The 20,332-nt window shown below is 44.5% G+C and overlaps 2 protein-coding genes across 2 annotated transcripts; both read left to right on the forward strand.

The window, feature by feature from the left end:
• The first annotated feature begins 4,820 nt into the window (after window positions 1-4,820).
• On the forward strand, window positions 4,821-7,735 carry LOC123076683 (metacaspase-9-like). The gene is made up of 3 exons (XM_044498808.1): window positions 4,821-5,364; window positions 6,215-6,789; window positions 7,523-7,735. The coding sequence occupies exons 1-2, from the start codon at window positions 4,821-4,823 to the stop codon at window positions 6,262-6,264; spliced, it is 594 nt and encodes a 197-aa protein (XP_044354743.1). The 3' UTR covers window positions 6,265-6,789; window positions 7,523-7,735.
• A 9,945-nt stretch (window positions 7,736-17,680) lies between these two features.
• On the forward strand, window positions 17,681-20,054 carry LOC123105781 (uncharacterized). Its single transcript, XM_044527926.1, has 8 exons — window positions 17,681-17,848; window positions 18,340-18,513; window positions 18,604-18,738; window positions 18,845-18,923; window positions 19,121-19,189; window positions 19,283-19,358; window positions 19,435-19,479; window positions 19,611-20,054. The coding sequence occupies exons 2-8, from the start codon at window positions 18,346-18,348 to the stop codon at window positions 19,756-19,758; spliced, it is 720 nt and encodes a 239-aa protein (XP_044383861.1). The 5' UTR covers window positions 17,681-17,848; window positions 18,340-18,345; the 3' UTR covers window positions 19,759-20,054.
• Window positions 20,055-20,332: the final 278 nt, after the last annotated feature.

Genomic DNA, 20,332 nt, shown 5'->3' on the forward strand with positions numbered 1-20,332 from the left:
TGATCCAATTGGAGTATGCGCCGTACTCTTTAGGGAGTTCGGCTTCGGTCCATTCGGCGACGAAGTCAGCCAGAACCTGCGACTTTATAGCTCGCCGTGGTTTATAGGTTATGTCAAATGGTAAGAGCTCAATAGCCCATTTTGCAATCCTGCCCGTTGCGTCGCGATTGTTTATAATATCGTTGAGAGGTACTTCGGAGGCCACCGTTATGGAACACTCTTGAAAGTAGTGTCGCAGCTTCCGGGATGCCATGAACACCGCATACGCTATCTTTTGATAATGTGGGTACCGGGACTTGCATGGAGTTAGAACAGTGGATACGTAGTACACTGGTTTTTGAAGAGGGAATCTGTGCCCTTCTGTCTCTCGCTCGACGACGAGTACCGCGCTGACAACTTGATGTGTTGCTGCGATATATAATAACATAGGTTCGCCCAGGTTGGGCGCGGCCAGGACCGGATTTGTTGCCAGTATGGCCTTTATTTCTTCGAGTCCGGCTGTGGCAGCATCCGTCCATTCGAAATGTTCGGTGCGCCGGAGGAGGCGGTAGAGGGGCAGAGCCTTTTCTCCCAAACGGGAGATGAAGCGACTTAAGGCCGCTACGCATCCGGTTAGTTTTTGTATTTGCTTGAGGTCCTTTGGAATATCCAATTGTGACAGAGCTCGGATTTTGGCCGGGTTTGCTTCAATTCCTCTACCGGATACGATGAAGCCCAAGAGCTTTCCGGCTGGTACGCCGAAGACGCATTTTTCCGGATTGAGCTTAATGTCATATGCTCGGAGGTTGTCGAATGTCACCCTCAAGTCTTCTACTAGAGTTTCGACGTGTTTGGTCTTGACGACCACATCGTCTACGTATGCCTCTACTGTTTTGCCTATCTGGGTAGCCAGACATGTTTGAATCATGCGCTGATATGTTGCGCCGGCGTTTTTGAGTCCGAAGGGCATTGTGTTGAAGCAGAATGGCCCATATGGAGTAATGAATGCCGTTGCGGCCTGGTCTTTCTCCGCCATCTTGATTTGATGGTATCCGGAGTATGCGTCGAGGAAGCACAATGAATCGTGCCCTGCGGTAGCATCGATGATTTGGTCGATGCGAGGGAGGGGGAAAGGGTCCTTTGGACAGGCCTTGTTAAGGTCTTTAAAATCGACGCAGAGGCGCCAGGATTTGTCCTTTTTTGGTACCATTACTAGATTGGCTAGCCAGTCCGGATGTTTTATATCTCTGATGAATCCGGCTTCTAAGAGTTTGGCTAGCTCCTCTCCCATTGCCTGTCTTTTGGGTTCGGAAAATCGCCGAAGAGCTTGTTTGACCGGCTTGAATCCTTTTAGGATGTTTAGGCTGTGCTCTGCCAGCCTGCGTGGGATTCCTGGCATGTCTGAAGGGTGCCAGGCAAAAATGTCCCAATTTTCCCGAAGGAATTCTCGTAGTGCGGCTTCGACATCAGGACTTAATTGTGCCCCAATGGAGGCCGTCTTTGTGGGGTCCGTTGGATGGACCTGAAATTTGACTATTTCGTCTGCTGGTTTAAAAGAGGTGGACTTGGACCTCTTATCGAGTATCACATCGTCCCTATCCACCGTGGAGCGCAGCGTAGTTAGTTCCTCTGCCGCTAGGGCTTCGGACAATGCCTCTAGGGCCAGTGCGGCTGTCTTATTTTCAGCGCGGAGTGCTGTATCTGGATCACTGGCAAGAGTGATTATCCCATTGGGTCCGGGCATTTTGAGCTTCATGTACCCGTAGTGGGGTATAGCTTGGAAGATTGTGAATGCCTCTCGCCCTAACAAAGCGTGATATCCGCTGCCGAATGGGGCCACTTGGAACGTGACCTCCTCGGACCTGTAATTGTCCGGTGAGCCGAACACTACATCTAGTGTGATTTTTCCTGTGCAGCGTACTTCTCGACTAGGGATTATCCCTCTGAAGGTTGTGCTGCTTCGCTCGATGCGGCTCCAGTCAATATCCATTTTTTGAAGGGTTTCCTCGTAGATGAGGTTTAATCCGCTGCCGCCATCCATGAGTACCTTGGTAAGGCGAAAGCCGTCCACTATCGGACTGAGGACCAATGCGGCTGGTGCTCTAGCTGTTCGGAATTTAGGTTCGTCGCTGGCGTTGAAGGTGATAGCCGTGTCACTCCATGGATTTGCTGTTGCTACTTGGTAGACTTCGGCGAGGCCGCGGATTGTTCGTTTTCGCATGTTATTTGATGCGAAAGTCTCGAAGACTGTTAATACCGTACCGGTACTGCTGGGCTGTTTGCCCGGGGCTAAAAAGCCTTCGCCACTTTTGGCCACCTGCCGTAGTATCCAACATGCTCGAAGGCTGTGTGTTGGAGTGGCGCCCTCCGTACTGTGGATTTTGCAGGGTCCGTTGAGCCAGCCCTCCAGTACGGTTCCATGCCCTTTAGGGGGTTTTTGCTTTTTGGTTTTTAACCCAGGTGCTTGAGTATGGCGCACCCTTTTACTTCGGACTAGGGTTGTAGTCAAGGCCGGACTGTCCCAAAACCTAGCTTCGGTGTTCCTGGCACTCTCCACCGCACAGTATTTTTGTACGATGGTCGCTAGGTCGACGAAGCGTGTAACTTCGCGACGACTTATGGCGTTCATGATTCCCTTGTCCGTGCAATTGTTGCAGAAAATTGAAATCGCGCTTTCTTCGCAGCAGTCCTTTATCCTGTTCATAACCAGGAGGAATCTGGCCCAGTAATGATGTACTGTTTCATCGGGCTCTTGCCGTATTCGAGAGAGATCGCTTATGTTTGGGTGGGCGGGTGGAATCAAGTTCGGAACCCCGCCCGATCTGAGGCTCAAAGGCCAAGAAGTTTCCGGATTTGGAAGCTTGACTTGCTGGATGCTTTCCAACGAATCTAGTCCGATGCCTGACTCTAAGTTCAGTATTTGATTAGCGTCCGTCCCTCCGCGGGAATCCGGCTTGGAGGGATCGGGAATCCGGACATAGTTGGTTTTCAACGTAGAAGAAGGGTTGCCGCATTGTTCCTCTACCACGACAACGTGGTGGGTAGCCTGAGGAGAGTTAATCTCTCTCAGATCGGTTTTAAGCCCAATCTGATCGTAGTCTGTAGCGACTCCCAGGGCGGCGATGCGATCCAAGAGCTCGTTTACAGAGGAGAGCTCAATCGGATCTAACTGCTCGGCGAATTCCGAGCTGACGTGAAGATCGCTTTTGATGACCTGAGAGGTCATCGTCGGAGCGGTGGCCGAACAGGCGGTCATAAGAAAACCACCTAGCCGGACAGTTTGGCCGGCGGCCAAAGCTCTCTTGACGACGGTGCCGTCTTTAAAGACGGGAAAAGGCATCCTTCCTGATCGCGACGGCACAGAGGAACTCTCATTGAAAGCACCAATGTCGGTGTCAAAACCGGCGGATCTCGGGTAGGGGGTCCCGAACTGTGCGTCTAGGCGGATGGTAACAGGAGACGAGGGACACGATGTTTTACCCAGGTTTGGGCCCTCTTGATGGAGGTAAAACCCTACGTCCTGCTTGATTAATATTGATGATGTGGGTTACAAGAGTAGATCTACCACGAGATCAAGGAGGCTAAACCCTAGAAGCTAGCCTATGGTATGATTGTTGTTCGTCCTATGGACTAAGGCCATCCGGTTTATATAGACACCGGAGAGGGCTAGGGTTACACAGAGTCGGTTACAAAGGTAGGAGATCTACATATCCGTATCGCCAAGCTTGCCTTCCACACCAAGGAAAGTCCCATTCGGACATGGAACGAAGTCTTCAATCTTGTATCTTCATAGTCTTGGAGTCCGGCCGATGATGATAGTTTGGCTATCCGGACACCCCCTAGTCCGGGACTCCCTCAGTTGCCTTGAGTTATATTTGAAGGATTTGTCCATAGGCATTTCTTAAGGTCTATGTGTTGGTTTCAGGGAGTTTATGAGATGACGAAGGTGATATTCAAGGAATTATCCAAAGAGTGGTCTTGTAGAAGACACGATATAAGGTTGATCAAGACTAAGTCAAAATGTGAATCAAAGTGATAAACATGCAAAGCATAGAATATGTATCAAAAGGGATCAAGTGATCCCATGGTATGGTAAGCATTGTTCATTACGCTTTGTGTACTAACCCATGGTCTACATGTGAGTTCTATGCGGGGGTAGGTTGCGGTGTGCAAGTTCAAGTGGAGCATCACAAAAAGATCAGCCTTGAAGCTAGCCGTCCATTATAGTTACAATGGACTTGTGAAGATACGTCTGTCGGTGTCAAAACCGGTGGATCTCGGGTAGGGGGTCCCGAACTGTGCGTCTAAGGTTGATGGTAACAGGAGGCGGGGGACACGATGTTTACCCAGGTTCGGGCCCTCTCTATGGAGGTAATATACCCTACTTCCTGCTTGATTGATCTTGATGAATATGAGTATTACAAGAGTTGATCTATCACGTTTTCGTAATGGCTAAAACCCTAGCAGTCTAGCCTGTATGATTATGATTGTAATTGCCTCTACGGACTAAGCCCTCTGGTTTATATAGACACCGGAGGGGACTAGAGTTGTACAAACTCGGTTACAGAGAAAGGAATCTTCATATCCAGGCGCCAACACTACTAGGAAAAACCTTATACACAGAAGCTTATGAGCAGCGAGGTCTAAAAGAGGGCGGTACTGCTAATTAGTAGTAGCGAGAGGTATAAAACCCGCGCTACTACTAAGTTGATAGTAGTAGCGAGGGTTATAAACCCACGCTGCTACTAAGTGATCTCCACCAATGCCCACGATACAAGCCATAGTAGCAGCGAGGGGTATAAAACCTGCGCTACTACTAAGTAAGTAGCTACAGCGTTGGTATGACCCCCACACTATTACTAAGCGTGTCCACTCCCACCCGCCCCGGCCGGCCCGATCCACTCCCACCCCACCACTCTCTCTCTCTCTCATCCCAAAAAAAACTCTCTCAAGAACTCACGATCTCCTCACGATCCAGCCCAGCTCCTCTCCCCACGATCTCCTCGCCACCGCCCCCACCCACGCCGGCCGGTTCTGGCGAGCACCGGTCGCGCACAACACTCCCCCAAGCGCGCCCCTCCCTCCGCCCACACCCTGATCCAGTAATATCCCTTCCTCCCCTCGTCGACCGCTTCGGCTTCGACGACGATGGCGCCGCCATCCGCATCCTCTCCGACGCCGACCCGGCCGCGCCGTGGCAGCAGCAGCCCACAGGCGCCAACATCCGCCGCGAGCTCGCGCGCCTCGTCGCCGATGCGCGGCCCGGGGACTCCCTCTTCTTCCACTACAGCGGCCACGGCACGCGCCTGCCCGCCGAGACCGGCCAGGACGATGACACCGGCTACGACGAGTGCATCGTCCCCTCCGACATGAACCTCATCACAGGTGTGCAGATCCGGAGACGCCCTTCCGGTTTCGTTTTGTCTCGTGCCATGTTGCTCCTGTAGCTGTTGTTCTGTCTCAAACTACCGGTTAGCAGTGGGGATCGAACTAGTGGTTGGTGAGATCTGAGAGAGGGATGTTATTTGATTGATTGTCACGTTTCTACGGCTTAGCGGATTTAGCACTATGGTAATTTCTGAATTTCTGATTGGATTAGTTTTTAGGTGACTATGATTTTGGGTTTGCTGACCCTTTTGACCTCAAGTACTACTACAAAGCAGAAAGGATCCCTGTAAGTTACTTTGTAGTAGCTTTGTACAAGACCACTGGTAGCTAGACTTTGTGTTGTGGTAAGGACTTGACAGCAGCTAAAAAACCTTTTTTGGGGAATGCTTAGTGTGTCAAGACAAGTTTTTTGTGGGATGTGGGTGGACGCAACAGATCGAATTTGGTAGTGTTCGTCTTATTTTGTTTTAGTACTCAATTGTCAGCATAGCTCTCTAGTCTCTCTGGTTCGTCCAACTGCAATTTCACATAAAATGCATATGCATATTATGTTGTTGTTGTCTGCATGAATTAAATTAAGGTACATAGTCATGCATGTGTTTCAACTCGTACGAACTCACTACTCATGCTCACTCCACTCTTCTCTCTCTACCATGTAATGTCACTGGCACTGAAATTATTCAATCTCTGTATAAAAGGACTCACCAGTATATGCCACATTAAACTCCAACAGTATATATGTGTACAGTGTACTACAGGTTTAGCATAAAAAAACAAAACTGCATTCCAGCAGCCTTCAGTAGGTTTCTTTCTACCTACCTCAATTAACTTTTCAGTTATTATACAGGTGATCAATTTGCTCCTCTTCACTACACCCACCAGGTAATTAATCAGTAGACTACAGTTGCTGAGAAATTAAACTAACCAAGGCTGTGTTTTTTTAGATCATGAAGGAGAGATGTATAAGGCTGTACTTATATACTGATAGCTAATTAAGAAGCTGGGAAATATATGCAGACAGAGATATATGTCAAATCAGAGATGAAACTGGCCGGATGATTAGCCAGAGACCGAGTCTAGGTGCAGTGATCTGTGCTGCCGGCAGGCCACTTGGCCGGTTGCAGTACTCGTTAATTAGGCTCTACTGAAGAAGTGCACCTGTGGAGAGATTCAGTTATCCAATGGTTGTCAAGCCGTAGAGAACATACTGTCACTTCTACTCCCTTGTAGCGTGTCAGCGATCTGCACTGAAGCAAGGGATGGAACTCAGGCTGGTACTGACCAAACTGAAGATGTAAGGCAGAACAGAAGAAGGGCGCCAAGGTGCCAGCGAGTGGGTGACACGGCAGGAATTGATAAGGGCCAGCCTATTAGTGAATAGAGACAGACCGCGATCGACCACAACAATGACACTGTTCACATGTGCGTAACAACTTGCTTGCCCTAACTCTCTTCCTATTTTTCCGCATGTAGATTAATGTAGTTTGTCGATGCATAGTTTGTAGCATGTCCGGATCCTCGCCTCACCCGACATGCACAATATATTATCTTCATATTGTCTACCAAATGGTAGGAAAATATGTATCCATAGGGCAATTTTACTGCCTGGTGGTTGTTATGAAGCCGTAGAAGTTTTTTTTAAGGAAACCTGCAGGGGAGAAATGGTAGTCACTAGAAGGGAACGCGCGCCTTTATTGCACCGTTCTTCTTTCCAGGATTGTGAGCTTTTTAGCTGTCCAGCATCACCCTATGGCAGATAATCATTTCTATTATGTGTTAATGCTTTCCTTTTAAACTACTTCAAAAAAACAAAGAAATTGGATTCTTTTAGCCGTATTATCCTTTGAACATCTATATGAAATGATCTAAGTTTAAGTATATTTAGTTTTGAAGAAAACTAAAGGCAATTAATGTGAAAATTAGATATGTCCTATTACCTGGCAATATATAGTTCATCTAGGCTTGGTTGGCAATATATATTATCTAGACATTAATTTCATTTGTTTGTAGCTATTACATAGGCGATCTCTTGTTAATAGAAATCACTCACTTTTTTGTTTTCGTATATTTATTCCCGTAGCTACTATACATCACAACATGCAAGGAAATATATGTCTGCTGAAATTTAATTTTATTTGTTCTTTGCTCATTACAGAAATCTTGGATTCATATGGGAGAAGCACATAAGGGAGAAGAAGACGATTGAAAGGATGGAGAGGGAGCAAATCATTTGGAGGGATAGAATGCCACTGTTTGGTGTTTTTATGCATTTTTGTTTGCTTTCAACTATGTTTGCACTAGCTGGGAATAAGTGACTAGGCAATAAGTGTAGATGTATGGATATGCTCTAATGCTCCTGGTTTACTATAAATCTTCGATTTGGAATGATATGTAATGCTGCTGGTTTATTACAAATCTGGGCTTGTTTTAGTTGTTAGAATTATATGCATAAAATGGAATTGATGGATTTTATTTTTTTAATTCCTAATTAGTTAGTAGTAGCGTGGGGGTGAAATGGAGCGCTACTAGTATTTAGGATACTAGTAGTGTGTGGTACTATAGACACACTACTACTATTTCGTTAGTAGTAGCGCGGGTGACATCCGCGCTACTAGTAAAATGTTAGTAGTAGCGCGGTAGCGCGGGTTTACCCCGCGCTACTACTAACTATTAGTTGTAGCGCGATACTAGTAGCGCGGGTACCCGCGCTGCTAATAGCCATTTTACCCGCGCTGCTAGTAGCCTTTTTCCTAGTAGTGCAAACTTGCCTTCCACGTCAAGGAGAGTCCCATCCGGACACATGTGAGAGTCTTTGGTCTTGCATCTTCACAGCCCATAAGTCCGGCCCATGTCAACATGCCGGACGCCCGAGGACCCCTTAATCCAGGACTCCCTCAATGCCAAAGAGTGGATCTCCCATAGTGGAGTATGGGGGAGCAATCTACTAGTCCTCATCAAGCCGGCACAATCAAGAAAGGTGGTCCAACTTGAGAAAGTCAAGATTGTCACTATCTAGCTCAAGCAGTCTATGTGCAAGGCAAAGGTTTGCCCTTGATAGGTTTTCTATTTTACTGGTCTCATGGTGGTAGTTGGGAGACCGGGTTGTAGGATCAAGTGTTGTACTATCAAGGGGGGCTCTTAAGTGAGTAGCTTGATCGTGCCGTTCGTCGAGATCTCAAACCATTGCATCCTTGCATCATCTTTCTTGGTTCTTGTTTGGTGTTTCTCTTTGTGAGTTTTAGAGCTTATGGTCATCTTCATGACAAGCTCGACGTCATCAAAAATGGAGTTCATGTGCATCTTCTATGATGTTTTCGATGATGGAGTTTATGATGGTTCCTCATTCATAGAGTTTTCACATCGTTGTTGGATAGTATTTTTCATCATCTATCCAACAAGTTGAGTTTGCTCAATTAGGAGCTCATATGCAGAAGTTATGGCAGTTCTAGTTTTCTTGTTGCATCTGTTTGGCTCAGGGGCTTGCTTGTTGCACCCCTGCGGTAGTACCTCTCTAGGCAGCGGTAGTACTGCTTATAAGCGGCGGTACCATTCCCAGTCGAGCGGTAGTGCCGATTATAAGTAATACTTCTATTGTTCCAGTACCGCGCACACTTCCGCTTCTTCTGGGGGTTCTGTTTTTCGTGTCGGGTTCAGGGGTAGTAGGGCGGCAATGAGGTGCGGTAGTACCACCTATAAGTAGTAGTACCATCCCGGTCGGGCAGTAGTACCGCTGCTGTAGTATAGTCGTCGTGCTCTGCTCTGCCGTACCCCCTCTGCTCATGTGTTTTGCTTCTCTCCCGCGGTAGTACCACAGGGATGAGCGGTAGTACCGCTTCGATGGCTCTACCGCCCTGAGTTTCCTTGCCTTTGCTCTTTTTCCTGGATCTACCACCCGAGTGGTAGTACTGCCCCATGGAGCGGTAGTACTGCTTGTGTGCGGGCTGAGCACATAACAGTGGGATTCGGGAGGTCCTATAAAAGAGGGTCTTCCTCCCCATTGAACCTAATCCTTTGAGCTCGTGTTTTTCCCCACTATTGACCTTCTTCGAGCTTGCTATCTCTCAATCCCTCCATGGATTCTTGCTAGTTGTTGGGGAAAAAGAGAGAGGAGATCTAGATCCACATTCCCACCAATCACTTTCTCCTCTTCGTGAGGGGAACCCCTTGGATCTAGATCTTGGAGTTCTTCATGTTCTCCTTCTTGTCCTTCCTCTCATTTCCTCCATAGCTTTCGTTTCTTTGGTGGGATTTGAGAGTGAGGGACTTGGGCACTCCGTGTGCCCTTGCCATTGCATTAGTTGCATCGGTTTGAGTTCTCCACGGTGATACGTGGAAGTGAAAAGTTAAGAAACTTATTACTCTTGGGTGCTTGGTACCCTAGAGCTTGTTCCTCTTGGGTGCTTGGGCGCCCTAGACGGTTGGTGGTGCTTCAGAGCTCAATCATTGTGGTGCAAAGCTTTGGGCAAGCATCGAGGTCTTCAATTAGGTTGTGGAGATTGCCCGAGCAATTTGTACGGGTTCCGGTGACTGCCCCCAAGGGTTGCCAAGGTATACAAGTTTGGTACCGCCCCCAAGGTTTGACATTTGTATGGGTTCGGTGACCACCCTCAAGGGTCCCTTAGTGGAATCATGACATCTTGCATTGTGCGAGGGTGTGAGGAGATTATGCTGGCCCTAGTGGCTTCTTGGGGAGCACTGTGCCTCCACACCGCTCCAATTGGAGATTAGCATCCGCAAGGGTGTGAACTTCGGGATACATCATCGTCTCCGCATGCCTCAATTATCTCTTACTCGAGCCCTTTACCTATGCACTTTACTTTCTGATAGACATAGTATGACATGTTATATATCTTGCTATCACTTAGTTGTTTAGATTGCTTAGCATAAGTTGTTGGTGCACATAGGTGAGCCTAGCTGTTTTAGGTTTTGTTCTTGACAAATTAAATGCTAGTTTTATTCCGCATTTGTTCAAGCCTAAACCAATTTTTTTTCAAAACGCTTATTCACCCCACCCCCTCTAGGCGACATCCACGATCTTTCACCTCCAAAGCATGACCGTCGCTGACAAGGCACACATGCTCATGATTATGTAGGTTGATGCATTCATGGGTTCCTCCTTTTGTTTGCAATTTTTGGTTTTCGAATTTAATCAGGGTACATTTGTTTTTACCAGTAAACATGTGTGTGCAATGTGTGTCTCAATCAATATAGACCTTAAAACACATTACATGCCCATTAGCAATAGACGTCAAGAAGCACCAGTATCTTAGTCATGCTCATCTTGTAGAATGGCAGTTCAGTGAGCATGCATAGACAACAATTAGTCATTAGATCGAGATTTTCCATAATTACCCACCAGTAATAACTAGGGGAATGGGAGGAAAGTGAGGCAGGCCAACTCACCTAAATTATCTTGACCGTTCGATCTTTGTTTGACAGTCGATAGCCGTTCGATTCTCAAACAGGGGGTAAATAAAAGGCAGCACGATAGAAACCCTAGCCCTTGTATCTCTCCATTCCACCTCCTGCCGCCGCCGCAAACATTTCTTCTCTCGCATCTCTCGCGTCGTCGCTCCCATGCCCCTCTCCATAGATGTCTCTTGCTGTCGCCATCCTCATCCCCTCCCCTTTCCATCCTGGGCTCCTTGCCTCTTCAGAGCGCACACGGGTGTGGCCAGATGGTGGTGCAACCATCGCATCACCGTCAAGCAATAGGAGGACCCTCGGGTTCAACCCGGGGAAATTGGTGAATGCTTCATGTGAGGCCTGGGCCTCCTTCCCAGGGAAGGTAGTGGCATCGACGCTGGCTCCTAGTCAGGGTTGTCCTTAAGGGTGTGTGGGTTCATTGACCGCACAACCCCCCCCCCCCAATCTTATCCTCGAAGTGGGGGAGAACTCGGTAGGGCGACCCTTATGCCTTGATTTTTCTTTTTTTTACCCAAGATATAATGCATTCATGAAAAAGTTCAGGTTTACAGCGCCACCATGGAAACCTTACTATGAAGTCTAAACTATCGGTCATGGTGGAAGAAAGAAACTAGGAATAAGGTAGAGTCATGAAGCGTTATTGGGCTTGTGGGGGTGTGGGCTGAAAACATTTCCTGAAGACTATGGACTTATTGGGTTAGACTGAACATGTAGTAGCGACTGAGTCAACATTCATCACCCATCAAACATGACCCAATTGATTCAATTCAACAGTTTGGGAAATCATGAGTCAAGAGGAAGAATACTCGGCGCTGGCATGGTAAGCTCCAGATTGCAGGGGGCGTATGGATGGGGGGCGACAAGAGTAAAAGTTGTTGGCTTATTCCTTGTCTCCCCTCCCTCATTCCCTGAAGGAGCGATGAGACCACAAGCAAGGCAGTAGGCTGAGGCTAGTGGTAAGCAGTCAAATAGAAACACAAACATAATCAAAGGTATTGCAATTTTTTGCCTTCATATAATTGAGCATTTGTGTGCTTGAATTAATTGAAAGTGAAGTGCACTTATTTTCTATACAGGTTACCGAACAAATTACAATAAGTGAAAGGGTGATTTCTTATTTCCTTAATTTTGAACCAAAGGTTAGATCTTCCATCTCGTAGAAGATTAACTATGAACACATAATTGAACATTTTCTTTCAGAAAATATTAGAAATAGCATGCTTTGTAGTAGAACATATGCTTGAATATTACTTATACTCATTTATAATTAATATTTATATTCCTAAGCATTATAAAAATAACATGCCTTTTGAAGTTATATAGGGAAACACAAATATTCCTAAGCATTTCTCAGTTTGAGGGCCCCATTTTCTGTTTCTCATGGGGTCCTGCTCCTGGTTGTAGTGCAATGGCCCAATAAGGGGGGGGGCATGGCACCTACAATGGAGAAGTCAAAACGACAGCGAGGACCCAAGGGGCATCCCAAGGCATTACCACGATAGTGGTGGCTTCCCTAAGCAGAGAAGAGCAGCGAAAACAAGGAGGCTCTCAACTCATATCTGGGGAAAGCGAGCGTAGTTGTGTGAGCCTTCAAGAAAGAAGAGCGGCGAAAATAAGGAGGCTCTTGGCTCATATCTGGGAATACTTAAGGAAGAAGGATCCCTCTAAATATGGCCTAGTACAAATGGGGCTAGAGCTGCTGGTTGTCCCTAGGACCTAGCAACAGTCTAGGCCTTGCTAGCTCAACGCCCCTCTGCTTTCATCATCTCAATGTCTCATTAAAGGCCCAAGGTGAGCTCATACCATATTGATTCATAATACATATGTCAAGAATTAGCTATCCTTCACTAATCCGATCAATATGCATTTATTTTGTCCACTAATCTCCTGGTGTGACCGATGGCCATCCTGCTCATCTCTAATACCCTTTTTTTTCTTGTTCCTATGTATGGCCGCATCCTCTCTATTCATTACACATTGTGTATTTTCCGAGTTAGTGTGCATAAGATGCTTATTAATAGTGTGCAGTAGCAAAAAAATAAATTAAAGTTCCATTCAAGATAACATCCAACAAATTAGTTACATAGCCCATGCCATCATGACATCATATTATACATTAGTTGGATAAAATCCAGTAGCATTGAGAAATCAATAAGCTAAACATGATAGCACAAATATTAATCTGATTCCCTTTACTCATTCACTTTTAGTTGTTCAATACCTAAAGCATAATGTGAATATTGTTATTATTTCATACAAAATAATATTTGTAGCTTTGTGAAAGGGTCATCAACAAGGGAGGGGGGAGTGGGTGATCCGTCAAATCTCCAAAACTGAATAAGGCCCAACCTACATGCATGTTCATTCATCTGCTGGATTGCTAGTCTCTACCAAATTGAGATGATGCACGTTTGCACCATCTTCCACGTGAGTACTCAAGCCGAAGGAAAAGCCAAAGTATTGTGAGACCCCAAGCCAGCAATTTGCCTCGTGCCGCTGCATGAAGACATCGCCATGGAACACTTTTTGCCAATCAATGCCTTTGTTCATCGCCCCAAGTCTATAGGCTTCTTGTTGTTGATACACACACCACCGTTGGTAAGTTCCTCATTCCTACTGTGCTCCTATCGATACTACTATCAATAGTGAAATTATTGGCGAGTTTATGTCAAGATAAACTTAAACGGTGACGTGGTCTTGACTTTTGGTTTCCCGTTGAGAACATACTAGTAGTAATACTAGTTAGGCTATCGTTCCATCTTGGAAGATCAGAAGGACAATCATGACTTTGTATGTGAAAACCACATCAATCATCAATCAATTTGTTATTCATCAACTGAAAATGTACCATACCTCATCTAGTTATTGTCGGTAATGCATATTTTTCATTTTTCTTCTCCATGTGTAGTTGCCTTGATGAAAATCGCTGATCTAGTCCTTATTTGTTCCCAATCATCAATCGACACTATATTTCTTTGACTGTTTCAGATATAATGATTTTGTAGACAGTTGCTCGTTCAAGATTTGGAAGAAGTTGTTCATCCAAATTTCAAGGTTCGGCATCATTTTCTTCTCTTATCTTGATAAGCCTACAATTCATGTAAATATACTGTTAGATCCTATGTGCATTCTACTTTCACTCAAGACTCAATGGATTGTCTACAATAACACTAAAACATGATTTTGGTGAAAATTAGTTATGAAGATAGGATTGGAAATTTCCTTTCAAGAAATACTAGAGGGATGATGCTTTTCCATAGCACGAGGTTGGTTTGTTGCTTTAGTGCTACCTTCAGCAGTACTTTATATTGTCACACTGATGAAGATAAACTAATGTACATGTAGTTTATATTGTCTCTACATCAAGAAACCTACAAAGAATATTCACGCATACAAACTTTAGCATTTTGTGATCAAAATCCTTGAGTAAGTGGTGAACAATCTCTTTTCTGTCATCATCATCAAAGTCATTGAAAGGAAGCAAACAAGTAATCTGTGTGGACAAAATGTAACATTGGCATAAGAACATTAAGTAACATATCTTTAACTATTATGCATTATCCATCTTTCCCCATCATTGGGCTATATAGTTTATCCATATATGCATGAGACCTTACAGAGAGCATTGCCTTATGTCAAGAAATGCTTCACCTTGGACGCAGAAGGTGGAATGTGCCCCTTGTTTGAAGCCAGTAGATTTGTGAAATCATTTGATAGTTGTGAAGGGTGTGGTAGCTTTTTGGATGGAAAGCAACTCGTTGTGAAATAACAATGGATATTTCACAATAGCGATAGAACATTCAATCGGGATGTGATGAACATTCCTATATTCTACTTCAAGTAACCTTTCTCCATTGTAAGTTATGGCAACCTTCTACAACCATGGAGAAAAGTTTACTGGAGTAGAATGTATGAAGTTGGATCCCATCGCAATCGAATCTTTTGTCACTTTTGCACAATATTCATTGGTGTTTCACTGTGAATTACTTCCACCTATAGTGAAGCTCCCAGGTTCAAAGCTATCAAATGATTTTGCAATTCTACTAGTATCATCAGAATGGGCATTATGTCACCCTCTGCATCCAATGTGAAGCTTTTACCTCACATAGGGTAGTTCTCACAACAAGTCCCCTATATTTAGGGCACAACTCTTGCCCAAAGATGGTGAAAGATAGATCATGCATAACGGTGGAAGATATGTTGCTTGTTGTTTTTAGGGGGCTCTTTATAGTTTGTCTACACAATCTACATGTTGCTTTCATTTCAATGATTGATGATCATGGTAGAAAACATATTGTTAGTCACTTACTCAGATGTTGTTGATCGCTACACAATACAAATGTTGAAGCTCATATGTGAGACTAGTTATTGCGGGGTGTCTTGATGTAGATGTAGTGAAAGTACATAGACCATAACTGATCAACAGTAAGTGTAATAATCTCAAAGTACCATGCCTCAAATTTATGACATCTCCAATCATGAATTGGTCAGGTGATGGGAAGCCATTAATATGATAGCTTCAAGAGAAAGAGTGAAAATCTAGCACTAAATTTTGAGAGTTTTCGTAAGTTCGAATGATTGATACACTGCACCTTTTGATTATCTAGTATGCTAGATCATCGTAGTCCTATGATTGATACAACATGGCCTTCAATTATCTTATCGAATGGTTTTATGTAGCCATATATGCCTTGTTTTTTTGTCATGTTTGACTTGCTATATTTCGAGAACTAAAGAACAATCCATGTTGTGCAAGTCTATATGCTTTGTTTATATTCCAACACTAGAATGCCATGTGGTAAAACTAACATACTCAGATATCTTCATGTTTCTTTAATATAGAGTAAAACATAGAACGCGACATGATTTACTAATATCTTAATACTCATGTCATTCAGTCTAGTATGTCATGCCTTAAATCTAAGATAACACCAATGTACATTGTTGATGATGTGTTGCACATTTCAAATAAGATAACATACATTTGATAACAAGGATTAAAATATCCAATTACTTATTATGTAGTTACACGTGTATATGAGTCTTTGGCTTTTCATAGAACAAATACTTTTGTATGGCTGTTGTAGCGTGTAGGGTATGTATGACAAACCATTCTTAAATAACAATGTACCTAGTTACAATAGCCACCATGGTCTTTTAATACAACAACATATGTATACGAAAACAACTTAAACTGTGGGCATGTTTCATATATCCTCTTGATTTCACGTTAAACAAAAAAAAGATAAAGCATGTCTATTAACTTTCTAGCATATCTCTTTATGTGTAAGCCTGATCCTATGCTCCGTGATGCTATACTCTGCATTATAAATCACAAAATCTAACTAAAAAACTATTGAAGAATTAATAATTGGAGCAATTAATAAGAGCAGATCCAATCCCCCCCTCCCCCAAATTCCCTTCAAAACACCTTTTGGGGGGCTCCCTACTTTGGGGGTCCATTTTTATGGGCTCACCCACCCCCTTTTCCCCAAATCCTCACTTGTACTCTTTTGTTCTTCTTTTTCACATTAAAAGGGGATGAAAAAATAGCATACATTAGTAGGCGAGCTTTGACAAACTCCGAGGCGATGGCGGGAGGAGAATTTCACTATGCTTGGTGGATATTAGGTTGGGAGGGAGGGAGGGAGGAGACACTCTATTCTCTCTCTAGATGTAGGGTGAAAATGAGATACATAGTCTCTAATTTGGGAGAGCGTTGAACTGAAATCATTTGTCTGAAACCTTGGAGTAGGAGATAACATAGGAGTTCATCGAGAGGTACAAGAGTTATCTAAGCTATAATTTGATAAATTATTTACTACTTGTGCTACTGTGATTTATAATAATTAATAATAACCATGTCAATCTTTTTGTAAGGGAAATAACCACCACAATCTTACAAGCATTTAGTAAGGAGTTAACATGACCGTGAAGCTAGGCCCTTCAGTGGCCCCACGGCTATGGAGACGTGGTGGCCCCTGACCCTTGCCAGCGGGGAGGGACCTTGCTTTGTTTTTAGGTGTTTTTTTGAGTTTGTTTAGGGTCTGTGTCTTGCTCAGGAAGACGAGGCGGTGATGACCCCCTAAAGATGGAATAAGGTTCTCTCCGCCTAGCCACTGTTCCGGTGATGGGTATAGCATCATCGGATGGCGCGTGGAGGTATGTCTTCGGCAGATCTCGTGGGATTCAGTCGGAGCTGGTCTTTGGTGGATCTGCTTCGACCCAGTCTTCCTTCGTGTGTCTACATGTTGGACCCTTTCAATCTATACTTCTTTTCCTCGACAACAGTTCTTGTTCTGATGCGCTGGGCCTTAGCACGACGACTTTCCGACTGTCCACTACAACAAGCCCGGCTGTGCTGAGGGAGGGATGATGACAAAATCGCGCTTGTAGTCATCGCAAAATGGTCTACGAACATGAATGCTTTTTTCTAATTATTTTTGTGTTTTTCATACTGCCATATCATGATAAATACTCCCTCCGTTTCTAAATATTTGTCTTTATAGAGATTTCAACAAGTGACTACATACGAAGCAAAATGAGTGAATCTACACTCTAAAATATGTCTATATACATCTGTATGTGGTAGTTCATTTTGAATTTCTAGAAAGACAAATATTTAAAAACAGAGGGAGTAGATCGAGAATTTCCTCAAAGAAAAACATGGCCGTGAAGCTCTCACGGGTCACCTCGAGTCCCCGAGCTAGGAAAAAGGAAACACGCAAATGAAAACGGAAATGGAAAGCATTAGAAGCCGTCTTCAACATTAATGACGTTAGCAGATCGGACGGCCGCGACCACGGACACGTGGCAGCCGATTAACGGCTCCGGATCCGACCGGGCCGCGGTCCCCTTTCCCCGACTGCAGAACGGTGACGCGTTCTTTTCTCTTTTTATTGCTCCCCGATATAGCCTGGATCCGAGATTATTCCTTGCCCTGTCGCCTCGATCGAAGCCGACGAGCTCAGCCGGCGCCGGAGCAGGGACGGGGACGCCCGTCGCAGGCCGCCTCGCCGTCCGGGTTGCCGCCGTCCGGGGCCCTTCTCGCCTGGTGAGCCCCCGTACCGAGATAGGCAATTTCCCAAGAAAAGTAGCTCCTGTCGCCCCTTGATTTGGCGAGTTTCTGTTCAGATAACCTCCTTGATTCTTCCAAGGAAGGTATCTCTAGATAAAGCCGCTCCTTGATTTGGAGAATTTTCTGTTCAGATTTCTTTCTTCTCCTTCCTTTCCAGTTGTAGGCCGAATCTTGCTGTAAAGATTGCCCCTTCGCTTGAGCAATTATAGTTTAACGGACGTTTCAAAAAAAAAAGTAGTTTAACGGAGCGATTAGGGTGTCTGTTCATCGAAAATTCAGGATTGGCCTGACGGGTTTCCCTGGAGAGATGATTTGTTGTTCTGTCAAACGAAAGAGGATTTTGATTTGCAGCGTATCACGTCGGCGTATGTCAGGAAATTGTTAGTGGAATGCTCTGTTTAGTTTTTGACAACAGGATTCTGTACATGTGATTTCTGTGATAAGCATTGAGTTGTTCTTTCTGGTAGGAAAAGATGGAGCCTGGAAGGAAACCTCTGAGTCTTCTGGACCTATGCATCCGGAGCGCCGTCGACAACCTCAGGACCCTCAACAGCGTGGACATGGTGCCTGACGAGCTGCTCAAGAGAATCCTGCCCCACTGCACCTTGGAGCAGCTGATCCACATAGAGAGTTGCACACATGTATGCTTGCTTCTCGCGGAGCAATTCATCTTCACTTACTTGCAGATCTATCAGGATGTGTTTCTGATTTCTACTCTTCTGCCCCGACAGGCGGACCTTACCGACGTTACCGATGTGCTGTGGAAGAGATTCTTCCAGCGCGAGTTCGGCGAGGATAATATGAACCTCGCCATCAAGAGAATGAAGGAGAACGGGGTGCGTTACAAATGGAAGAAACTCTTTGAGGTACAATGATTCTCTAGTTGTTTGCTCTTTTCTTGATGTCTGTTTCGTTAAAATTCATGTTGCCTTCATTCTTGAAATAATTTGACCCTATATAATACGTTTTCAGGCAAGAACAGAAAAGCAAAAGCAAGTTGAAGCAAGAATGTCGGCAGGGCTCAAAAACAAATATCAAGCAGCAAACGCTGGTAAGTAGATCGGTTGGGTATGGCATGACACATGTAACGTACCAACGTTTATGTTCTATAACTTCAATTTATAGCAACTAAAAAACAATGGTTTACAAAGAAATGTAACATCTAATTCTTTTTCTGACAGCCTGGTTTATGATTCACGATCAGTATGACTCATGTGCAATATTACTTTCTGTCTCATTTTTATCCAGCGAAACAAAGCAAACAAATTAAAGTTTGTACCAAGATCCCACCCAACAGCAAAAGAAGTTTTTGGGGAGGTGATTTGCTGTCCCTTTTTCTGCTGTATTCTCTCCCTCAGTATGCTACGCTTTCCACTTTTCCAGTTTTTGATAAGATGCAAATCTTGACAGGAAGTGGATCCAGCAGCCTATCCAACTCCAGCTACAAGAGCCCTATACTAAAAAAGGCAAGGATGGAGGTTGACAGGTAACTTCACTCTTGGAATGATGACCCTAAATGAACGCTTCTCAAATTATTGTTTAACACACTATTTCTGTAACAGCCGGGCGAAAATGCAAGCTGCTATCCAAAGGAACACTTTTGCAAGGTTTGTCACACAGCAATGCACTCTCATGTTACGCAATTTTGCCACATATTTCACCTATAGTGTGTTCCTTAAATCCCTTGCAGTTTTTACCTTTCACATTGTATCAGTAAACCTTAGCTCTGAATTTACAGGTCATCACAGCCAGCAAGGCTGACCTTTCCTAGCGAACAGACATCAAGGACGACGACAATTCATCGACCTAATTCAACAATAACCATCACCAAACCAACTGGCCCAAACAGGCCGATTCAAAAGCAGAACACCAGACCCAAATTTTAGAGGCCACTGCCATGACATCATGCTTTGTGACCGGGGAGTTCGCCATGATTGCGCGGAAATCTTCTTTCCTGTGGACAAGTTGGCACTGCTTGCCATTCACCAAGTCTTTGTGAGACAGGAAAGAATCTTGTTTGTAGTTGCCCCAGCTGAGCACCTGTATCTTCCTTCAGGGGAGCAAACAATATCTGCACCAAACATTTTTTTTAATATGATTCAATCAAATCATTGAAGTGTCGAAAAATTGTGATTCTGATGAGAGATCCAGTAATAATGGCACATGACGAGTTAACTACTAACAATTGCCATCTCGAGCTCTCCTTACAGTTAATTCTGCAAGAACAATTCAGTTCTCCCTTTGTGTTGCCAGCTGATACTCTGACCTCAGAAGCTTCTGAATATTTGATATATCAGCAGCTAGCTTATCGATTTGTAAGTCAAATATAGTACTCCCTCTGTAAACTAATATAAGAGTGTTTAGATCACTACTTTAGTGATCTAAACACTCTTATATTAGTTTACGGAGGGAGTATCTGACAAATTAAGTCTCCATCTGAGTTCAAGGTGTTAGCAGTGT

Source organism: Triticum aestivum, chromosome 1B (assembly GCF_018294505.1).
Source record: "Triticum aestivum cultivar Chinese Spring chromosome 1B, IWGSC CS RefSeq v2.1, whole genome shotgun sequence".
Classification (NCBI taxonomy): Eukaryota; Viridiplantae; Streptophyta; class Magnoliopsida; order Poales; family Poaceae; genus Triticum; species Triticum aestivum.

What these genes read in the sequence shown, in the direction of transcription:
- LOC123105781 (XM_044527926.1), top strand. Translation starts at nt 18,346, where the DNA reads ATGGAGCCTGGAAGGAAACCTCTGAGTCTTCTGGACCTATGCATCCGG. An exon ending in ACATAGAGAGTTGCACACAT is followed by an intron (nt 18,514 to 18,603) that starts GTATGCTTGCTT and finishes CTGCCCCGACAG; the next exon opens with GCGGACCTTACCGACGTTAC. An exon ending in ATATCAAGCAGCAAACGCTG is followed by an intron (nt 18,924 to 19,120) that starts GTAAGTAGATCG and finishes ATTTTTATCCAG; the next exon opens with CGAAACAAAGCAAACAAATT.
- LOC123076683 (XM_044498808.1), top strand. Translation starts at nt 4,821, where the DNA reads ATGACCCCCACACTATTACTAAGCGTGTCCACTCCCACCCGCCCCGGC. An exon ending in CGACATGAACCTCATCACAG is followed by an intron (nt 5,365 to 6,214) that starts GTGTGCAGATCC and finishes GTTATTATACAG; the next exon opens with GTGATCAATTTGCTCCTCTT.